Raw genomic sequence first — 10723 nt, 5'->3', positions numbered from 1 at the left:
CCGATTTTTATGTTAACTTTTTGCTTGGGACTCCTGGAAGTAAAAATTCAAACCCAAAGCCTGTTTGTGGTGCTGGCATGATTACAAGTTTTCAGCAGAGACCTTTTCTCTACCTGGTGCTCAACTTTCTTGCTTGTGCCCACACATGTGCTTTCTTAGTCCATTTTTTTCCTGAACTGTGTGGCCTTTGGAGGGCTGGAGCATAAGCTTTACAGCCTGGACCCCTAGGGATATGGTGAGCACTCCCACGCCCTCTCCCGCAGTCACACAGCCACCTCAAAGCCTGGCTGCTCTGGCCATCAGTGCCCCCATTTGTTTCAGGATTCTGGGCATTTCCCTTGAGAAAGTCAATTCCTAGGCAGGTTGATAAGAAGTCCGGGAGTCCCCAAGGAGAGAGGGGTCTGGAATTCTCAAGGAGGAGGAAAGGACAAACTTTTTTTTTTTTTCCTCTACATTCCTTAGGATTATATAACAATAATGTATCCTGCTTGAGTACAGTTTCTGGAAAAAACCTTACGGCTAATGCTGTTATCTTAAAATGAAATTAAGGGAGTGGGTCTCATGAGGTCTTTACAACCTCCAGACATTCTTTTGATTCACTGTAATAAGTAATTAAAAAGTATATAACTCCACTGCTAACACTAGCAAGGGGGCATTCTTTCTGCCCCTTCTGATGTCTATGTCAGAAGCTTTCTCTAAACTCTATTACACAAAAGCTCTAAGCAATCAAGCCTCACTTCTGGCCCTGGATTGAATTCTTCTCCTCCGGAGGCCAAGAATCCCAGCATCTTCTATGGTTCAGCAACAACCTTTCACCCTCACATTTAATCCACCAAATGGGTGGAAGGAGAAGGCCTCCATCCTATGCTTGTAATTCCATAAAAATATCAGCAAGCAATGGAAAGGAACACCCACCGACAAATGGAAGCAGATGTGTTTTTGAGGAACGCATTAGAGATGAAGCCCTTCTTTTAAAATTTGTTTTTTTATTGTTGTCAAGGTAACACAATTCGGGGAGAGAAATAAAAGAGACTACCTAAACAAATAAAACCATTACATAAGCTGATTTAAAAAAAATAGGATCAGTAGCACAGGTTTGGGGGGATTCAATTTTATTAAATCAAGCTTTTAAATCATATCCACCTACAGTCTGTAAACAAACGTAGTACATGTGTAGGTAAAAGGCTCTTAGATAAGAGCTAGTGGAAAAAACCGAAGATTCCTTGGTACAGAGGCATTTCACCACTCCCTGGGCCGATGCCATGGGGCCACATGATAGCTAAGACTTAAATAAAAACCAGAAGGAGTTTAGCTTAATTCCACCTGCTAGGATGGATATTGTTCCACATTATAGTAGGCTGGATTATCGCAAGGCAACAGTGTAGTTTTTACATTCACAGATTTGGCTGATACAGTATAAATTAAGCTTCTTTTCTAGATGTCTCCCTCCCAAATTACCATAATTAGTAGTAAGAAAGGTGAACTAAAATAAATGATGGACCACAGGTGGTTATAAAAATATATAACTCGTAGAGTAATAAATATCTACAGTTAGCAAAGCATAAACGTATATAAAATTTACCTTTTTCTATATGTGCAGAATATCATAATAAGTATGTTCAAAAGGTACAGTCAGAAGACTTGAGAAGGGTGAGAAGGCATTTTTAAAGAAAAACACTCAAGTACAAAACCCAGAGTCAGAAGCTGAATGCAGATGAAGAACATACATAAAACAAAAATCCGAATCCTCACATCTGATGATGCTACTTGACAGACACCATGATTAGCTTACAGCCCTTTATGTATCTTAAAAAGTAACTTTGTTACTTATGTACAAACTTTTAAAAAGATTAATTATGAGACAAGCAAAAGTTGATTAACAGTGGCACTGAAATCGATGAAACATAGCATTTTGTGTGCTTTCGTATTCTTCTATGTATAGGAGTTTTTAAAATTCCCACCAAAAAAAAATCTAGTTTACAATCATCCCAGATATAGAAGGGGAAAAAAATCCCAAGCTGGAAAATAAAAAAGGTCAAGATCTCGAAGTGACTGAAAATCCATGGAAATGTAAAAGACATTCATACATTTCCTTAACACTCATTCACTACTATGTAAGGTAACCGCAGTGCCATCTTGAAACCAATCACAATTACAAAGATACAGTAACTTCCGTTCTAATTCTAGAATTAAAAGCACTTAGTCCACACAGTGTGCGTTTCAGCGAAGTTGACATCCACTTGGCTGTACCTGATAGTGTCGCCTTAAAGCTTCAGCAAAGACTGTGGCAGACCTGAACTTTATATAAAGGTGCGAATGAACAATACCACAGGTAGTCCTTCATTCTCCTTTCTTGCAGAGAGTGAATATACCTGCACTGTCCTGTGGTCGCCTCAGTCTGGAATAGTGTTCCTTGGAAACTTTGGTAAGTTTCCTTGCCAAAAAAAAAAAAAAAAAAATCTCCGTAATCTGTCTGGGACTTGCCGGGTTAAATAAGCATGTTCTATGAACACACAGTCTATCCCTTCAGGAGGGGTGTACAGACATGGCTTTTCCCAAACTCAGTGGATCTTGCCAGGGAACACCAGGACCACTACTGGATCCTGGGACACTGGTTTCCTGTGGAACATGGTTTAAGAAATGCTAATCTAAATAATAAATTTTCTACAGTAGTGGTTCTCAGACAGTAGACAGCATTGAAACACACGGAAGGCATGTCAAGGCAGAGATACAAGACCTCACTTCAGAGGCTGGGGTTGGGGAGGGACCTGGGAACCTATGTTTCCAAGAGATTCCAAGTGGAGCGAATGGAGTGAGGTCCACACTGAGCGACATCCTTCTAGACAAGGACCCATACAAGCCTCAACTGCAGAAAGCTGCCCACGCCCTCAAGAAAGCCTGGGGACAGCATCTGCTACGACCAATCAGCGGGAGTTCAAACCAGGCCAGTGACGGCTGAGCCTCTGGATCTGGCCCTTCTCGTCAGATGACCAGGCACGGAGACTGTACCTTAGAAGAAGAGTAACAGCTGCCCCCTTTCAGGGGATCTGTGAGGCTTACAGGAAATGTGTGAACGAAAGTACAACCTGACAAAAAGCATCACACAACGGGAGCTAATCAGAAAACAGCAGGAACATCCCAGGTGAGTTCTTGGCCTTCTGCCACTGCTGTGCCTTTACCGAAGTACATTCTGGTAGCTAACAAAGAGAAAAGAGGCTAAAAGTGCAGAAAACCGCAATGAGTGGAATATACAGAAGAGTGGATTACCTAATCAAAATATGTAATTACTTTAAAAAAAAGATCAACCCACAATTGAAGTAGTTAATTATGCTGGCTCTGAGATAGTGTTTAAGTTACAGTATGTTGATCTTTGAACCCCCTCACTCATCTACTCTGCCATGTTAATAATGCTTGTTACATTTTAACCTTGAGAATGAGAAAAAAAAAATCCTTTGGTGAAACTCAAAACTTTTAGCTGCGATAGTTCCAATCTTGTATGCTACCACGGTGGGAAAATTTCAAAAGTGATTTTTTAAAAAGGCCTTTAATTTTGGTTCATAGAAACATCCATAGAATGAGAAAGGAACACACACTCACATGGTCACATATGTGCGTCTAGATGTTGCCCAGTAACATCTTAGCCAATGAACTTCATCTTGCAATTCAAAAGTGAACCTGGTAAAAATTCATACACATCCACGATGGGATGACAGTCAAGCATACATCTTTGTTGCCAAGTCCTGGTTTCCACCATTCTAAATGTCTGATACGAAAGGCAGGCCGTTTCCTGATAGGTTGCATGATTCACTCTATATATGCTCTGGATGGCTCTGGAGACAAGACAACATCTCTTGAACGGGCCGGCCTTCATAGCAGATCTGGTACACCGCCGTAAACAACGGAAACCTGGTTGGGGCAGGGGGAAGGGGAAAAGACAAGTTAAGCCATCTGGTCTACCTCACAGAACCAACCAGTCTTTCTGTCCTGCCTAACAGACTGCAGACTAGCATGCTACTATTGCAAAACAAAGCGCCCTCCTTCACATCCCTTCCTTATGTGGTCTGCAGGGAGCCTCTACACCGTGGCTCTAAGAACCTGGTACATCCTAAACCATCCTCTGGTTGCTTGGAGTGTGCTGTCTACAGACCCGTCCTGGGGTACTCTTTACAGGGTGATCTGTGGTCACCGACATCAAGAGTTGTGGCTCAGGCTCTTGACCAAATCTGGAATGGATTCAGGTTTATGTCACTAATTTTAAAAGGTTGGAGAATAAATTTTAAATTGTAGGGAGGTACTGCTCTCGCTTCTCTGAAACGAATCATCCAAGGATGAAGACAAGGCAGCCCACACAGCACCATAAATAATGGAGGCCTGGAACACTCCCATAAGAATCAACGAGGGGACTCACGATTAGCAAAATGCTGATCTCATGTGGGAAGCGGAATTTATCCTGCTGTTTCTTCTAAGATGTGAACAGGTATAAATGACAGTTTGAAATGGATGAGGGAATGAAGGAGTGGGCTACTAATCCACTATAAGAAAAGGTAACATTATCCCAGGGTACTGCTAGCTCACTCAGTAAGTATCTATTTTTTTAATGCAGAAATCACTAAGGAAATAACTAAGTAATGTCAACAGGCTTTCAAACCCATACACACTGAATCACAAGAATCTTAAAAACCATTCTGAAAGTTATCTAGTTAAGCATTCTACTGTGATAATGTGATTTAAGAACAGGAAACAGTGCTGATAGGTTACATGTCTTTATGACAGTCTGTCACTGTGGGTTTTTTAAGGTGCAGAATGTTCTGGCATTTTTCAGTCAGCTAGACTTTATAAAATCTTTGATTTCACAGCCTATTAACTTTGGGCAAGTTTCACAACCCCTCTGTCCCTTTGCTCATCTGCAGAATGGGACTGGACACTCAGGATTGTTGTATTAAGTGACTTAACGTGTGAGGTGGAAAATACGACACTTGATACACGATGTGTGTAATAAACAGCAGCTTGTAAATGCAGCCACATCACAGCCAAGGGTTCTAGGCTATCTGAGAGGACAGGGCCCAAGCCTAGTTTTGCTCACCTCTGCATCAAAATGGCCTGGCCCAGTGCAGGCAAGAGGCAGGTGCTTAGTGAGTGTTTGTCGAATGAATTCTTGTGAATGGGAGTTAATGCCAGGAGATTTTAACTCCTTCCTTTGTCCTTCCATGACTTAACTTTCCTGTTCCTATGATGAGAACAACTTGCATGTTCCTCAAGCAGAGTGGCAGGTGATGAGTGCCACCCAAAGCCATTCCCAACCCCTTCTCTCCTTACTGAGGTTGGAAATACCCTATCTCAGCCTTTCTTTCACACCAGAATTGGCCGAGGAAGCAAGTTCTAGCCAGCAAGACAGACTACATCTGGGAGGGTTTCTGGGGAAGATCCTTCTCTCCTGGAGAGGCACTGGACAAAAATACCTGCTAGACCAGCCTTGCTCCGTGCTGCCGAGCACAGTTGTGAGTATATGATGCCTGGAGCTGCTGCAGCCACCTTGAGGCTTGAAGGAACGGCCAACAGGATCACTAAGATTCTAACCCAGAGACACTGAGACAACACCAATAACATCTACCTCTGGAATCAGTTATGTGAGAAAAATAACCGTATTGTTCAAGGTGTTTTAATTGGCTGTTGCTTGTGAAGCCAAAAGTACTCCCAATGTTCACAACTAGCATTTTCAAAATGTGTTCTGCAGATGAGATGATGACAAGTGATACGGAGCGGGGGGGCTACATTTCTATTGACAAGTAACTTGTTTAACCTCACAACCACATTAAAAGGTAGATAACATTATCCCTATTCTATATATGAGGAAACTGAGGCACAGTTTCTGATTTTTCTAGCTAACACTAAACCACTAGGCTATAACGTCCATATAAATGCTATTTTCTATCATTTAAAATGTTATGGGCTTTTCAGGTGGTCCAGTGTTTAGGAATCTACTGGCAACGTGAGGGGCACCAGTTCAATCCCTGGTCTGGAAGGATCCCACATGCTGTGGAGCAACTAAGCCTGTGCACCACAACCATGGAGCCCTTGAGTGACGACTACTGAGCCCTAGTGCTACAACGACTGATGCCCGTGCACCTAACGCCTGTGCTCTGCAACAAGAGACGCCACCGCAAGGACAAGCCCGAGTACCCCAACGAAGAGAAGCCCCTGTTTGCAACAACTAGAAAAAGCCCGCATGTAGCAGTGAAGCCCCGCTGCAGCTCAAAAGTAAAATCTTTTTTAAAAAAAGGACTTATTTCAGGACCACATGACATCCAAAAATAAAATAAAAGACTATAAAGTCAGTTAGATCAGTTTGAGGAACTCTCTAAAGAAGGTAAAAAGCGAAAGGAGGACATGGAAACTATTAACAGAATGAAGACAGCCTACCGGATGGGAGAACATATTTGCAAATGATATGACTAGCTCATACAACTCAACATCAGGAAACAAACAACACGATTACAAAATGGGCCTAAGAACAGAATAGATATTCTTCCAAAGAGGAAATCCAGATGGCCAACAGGCACAGGAAAAGATGTTCAACATCACTAATCATCAGAGAAATGCAAGTCAAAAGGGACATAAGCTCATAGTTGTCAGAATGGCCATCATGAAAAAGAACACAAATAACGAATGTTGGCAAGAATGTGGAGAAAAGGGAACCTTACTACACCGTTAGTGGGGATGTAAATTGGTGTAGCCACTGTGGAAAACAGTGCGGAGGTTTCTCAAAACACTAAAAACAGAACTGCCTTATGTCCCCACAATCCCACTCCTGGGCATATGTCTGAAAAAAACAAAAGCACTAATTTGAAAAGGTACGTGCACCCCAATATTCATAGCAGCATTATTTACAACTGCTAAAATATGGAAGCAACCTAAACAGCCATCAACAGATGAATGGATAAAGAAGATTTGGTACACAGAAACAATGGAATACTACTCAGCCATTAAAAAGAATATTAATGAATATAACCAAAAAGATGCAGACTCACATATAGAGAGGAAATTAGTGGTTACCAGTGGGGAGAGGGAAGCAGGGAGGGGCAAGATAGAGGTAGAAGAATGGGGTGTACAAACTGTTAAGAATTCAATAAGTTACATGGATATATTTTGCAACATGAGAAATATAGCCAATATTTTATAATAACTGTAAATGGAGTATAAACTTTGAAAGTTGTTAATCACTATATTGTATACAGGATTGGGGGCAGAAGGAGAAGGGGATGACAGAGGATGAGATGGCTGGATAGCATCACTGACTTGATGGACGTGAGTCTGGGTGAACTCCGGGAGTTGGTGATGGACAGGGAGGCCTGGTGTGCTGCGATTCATGGGGTCGCAAAGAGTTGGATACGACTGAGCGACTTAACTGAACTGAACATACAATGTTGCACAGCAACTATACTTCCAAAAAATAAACTAGTTAAAAAAAAAGTGAAGGTCTTCCCTAGTGGTCCAGTGGTTAAGACTCCACACTCCCAATGGAGGGGGCCTGGGTTCAAACCCTGGTCAGGTAACTAGATCCCTCATGCTGCCACTAAAGATCCCTAAAGCTCCCACATGCTGCAACTGAGATCTGGCATAGCTAAACAAAAAAATAAATTTTAAAATAACAAAAAGGGAAAGGAGGACCAAAGACAATGTTTCATTAAAAAATGGACATAAACCTATCGATCAACTATCCCACTAATGGAGACTGAGGGCTTAGATGCTTCAGGCCTCAACAAGGCAGAGATGTACGCGTGTTAGTCGGAAGGCATGTCTGACTCTGTGACCCCCATGGACCGTCAGGCTCCTCTGACCGCGGAATTCTCCAGGCAAAAACACTGGACCGGGTTGCCATTTACTTCTCCAGGGGATCTTCCAGACCCAGGGATTGAAGCTGGGTCTTCCGCATTGCAGGCAGGTTACATCCTTGAGGCACAGAGATGTGTAGTATTATACATAAATGAGGCCCCAGCCCTTTACAGCACTATTACCAGCTGACTGTACCCCAGCCCCCTCAATTCACCCAATGCCCCAGCACCTCAGAATGACTGTATTTAGAGATGGTGCACTTAAAGAGGAAATTAAGTGAACAGGGTTCATTAAGATGGGCCCTAAGCCAATATGGCTGGTGCCCTTATAAGGAGACTGGGACAGACACCAGAAGACACGGGGGTAAGACGCCATCTACAGGTCGAAGAGAGACACTTCGGAGAGGTCAATCCTGCAGACAGATATCTGACCTCCGGCCTCCAGGACTGTGAGAAGAAATTTCTGTTGTGTGAGCCACTCTGTCTGAGGCATTTTGCCTCTGGAGCCCGAGCAGACAAACGCCCGATACTCCCATGTGGTCGTAAAGACAGGCGGAAAGACACTGAAGAAAGCAAATTTCACGACAGCATTGAAACCCAGACAGCTTTAACATTTATCAAGGGGAGACTGGTTAATAAACAGAGGTTCTCCCACACTGTGGAATGTTCTGCAGACAGTAAATGAGACCTCTGGGTGCAGATGTTGAACAATCTTCCAAACATACCCTGAAGTGAAGAAAAGGGACAGAGCAGACTGTGGAGTCTGTCACTGCCACACAAATGGAAGCACCGTGTGGAAAGTTCAATGAACCCTGAGAAAGCGGCTTCTGTCTGTGGTGGGGATCAGGGCCCACTTTTCCTTGTGCACCTTTTTGTATGATTGCAACGTTTTTTTCTCCCAGAAGCATGGTCCCCCTCCCAGACTTGAAAAATCAAAGTAAAATGGTAAGTTTAGCAGCAATAGTGTCTAAACCAGGGATGTGGCAACCACTGCCAGAAATACAAGTCCTGCCTGTGACCTGTTTTTGCCCCACCTGCAAGCTAAGAATGATTTTTACATTTTTAAAGGGCTATTAAAGGAGACAAAGACTGTATAGGCAGAGGCCTGTGTGTGGTCTACAAAGGTGCAATTTTGTTACGTGATTCTCTGCACAAAAAGTTGGCCGACAGCTGCTCTAAAAAGTAGTTTCAAAGTAAGGGAAGCGATTTGAGTCTACAGGGTATGGGAAAGGTTCTCTAAGGACACACCCAGGCTGGCTCCTGGGCCGTGATGGTTGAGATGCTCATGAAGGGGGTGTCCAGGCAGGCCAAACTGCCAGGCAAAGACACACGGCAGTCTGAGAAAGAGGCGCTTGGGGCAAGGGAGGTCCACTTCCACTAAACAGGGCTCACAGGACGTGCTGTTAGAAGCCAAGTTGGTAACTGGACGGCAATGCCAATCTAAGGACTGTGAATCTCATTCTCAAAGAACAGAAGGTCTCTGAGTTAGAGGTAACCACGGCAGTCATCTGGTCTACCAGTTTGAGTTTGTAGATAAAAGGCACAGAACAGCTAAAAACATGACCTGCCCAAGACCACACAGCTGGCAAGCCGTAAGGCCACTGGCCTCCCCCTCAGCACTCTTTCTACAGCAGGGAAGGGAGTAAGAAATGAAGGAAGACCAGGGTGATGATGGCTGGAATGGCAGAGAAAGAAATCCGGGTAAGAGGTGGCGCCAAGTGAGAATGGCAGGACTTAAGCTCCGCCCGAACTACTGAGGGACTCGACATTCAGCCTGGGAGAAGGGCAGGGACCCCAACCCAGCTGCGACCTCATTCAACACAGGCAGGACATGGTCCATTTCAGTTCAGTTCAGTCGCTCAGTCGTGTCCGACTCTTCATGACCCCATGAACCGCAGCACGCCAGGTCTCCCTGTCCATCACCAACTTCTCATCAGAAGGAAATGGGACATGACTACAGAGAAGCAGGTTTCTCCTGCTTGGTTACATCTGCTTTTAAACAGGCAGGCACTGATCCCAGAACACCTGTTCCAGCCTGTATCATCCTGCAGTTAGAGTGGTACACAGACTCACACCGGCCAACGTGTCAATTTGGAATCCTGTCAAAGGACTGGACCCTAGCCTGTCTGTGTGATGTCCTGGGATCCTAGGGTTCGATCTTGGTTGCACACAGATGGTACTTTTTCCTTTTAAAGCAGAGTATGGATGGGCACACCTGAAAGGCGAGGAGACTGCAAGGTTCCTCATCGCACCTTAACACAGGGCGCCTCCGGTACTAGAGTCCCAGGGGGACTCGTCCTTCCTTTTTTTCTGAATTGCTTGACATTTCATTAACAAGAGTGATCTTTTTATTAAAAGGACAAAGTAACCTTTATTTAAAATTTTTAATTAAAAATATATGACACGTTTTAAGTCATGTTAAGTCATGCTTTAAGTCATGCCGACTCTTTTGAGACTCCATGGACTGTAGCTCGCTAGGCTTCTCTGTCCATTCTTTCCTGGCAAGAATAATGGAGTGGTTGCCATTTCCTACTCCAGGGGATCTTTCCCACCCAGGGATCAAACCAGGTCTCCTGCTTGGCAGCCAGATTCTTTACCCGTGAATGACCTGGAAAACCCATGTGCTGCTGCTGCTGCTAAGTCGCTTCAGTTGTGTCTGACTCTGTGCGACTCATAGACGGCAGCCCACCAGGCTCCCCCGTCCCTGGGATTCTCCAGGCAAGAACACTGGAGTGGGTTGCCATTTCCTTCTCCAATGCATGAAAGTGAAAAGTGAAAGTGAAGTCACTCAGTCGTGTCCAACTCCTAGCGACCCCATGGACTGCAGCCTACCAGGCTCCTCCGTCCATAGGATTTTCCAGGCAAGAGTACTGGAGTGGGGTGCCATTGCC

General features: G+C 44.0%; 1 protein-coding gene across 1 annotated transcript in view; it reads right to left on the bottom strand.

The window, feature by feature from the left end:
• Positions 1-3525: 3525 nt before the first annotated feature.
• GPD1L (glycerol-3-phosphate dehydrogenase 1 like) overlaps positions 3526-10723 on the bottom strand; it is a 63836-nt gene continuing 56638 nt past the window's right edge. The window contains exon 8 of the mRNA XM_055558765.1: positions 3526-3906. Within this exon, the coding sequence (XP_055414740.1) occupies positions 3810-3906 (97 nt within the window). The 3' untranslated portion in view covers positions 3526-3809. The remainder of the gene's footprint in view (positions 3907-10723) is intronic.

This window comes from Bubalus kerabau, chromosome 20, assembly GCF_029407905.1.
Source record: "Bubalus kerabau isolate K-KA32 ecotype Philippines breed swamp buffalo chromosome 20, PCC_UOA_SB_1v2, whole genome shotgun sequence".
Taxonomy (NCBI): Eukaryota; Metazoa; Chordata; class Mammalia; order Artiodactyla; family Bovidae; genus Bubalus; species Bubalus kerabau.
The sequence above is the reverse complement of the archived record's forward strand: the minus strand, read 5'-3'. Positions and strand labels throughout refer to the sequence as shown.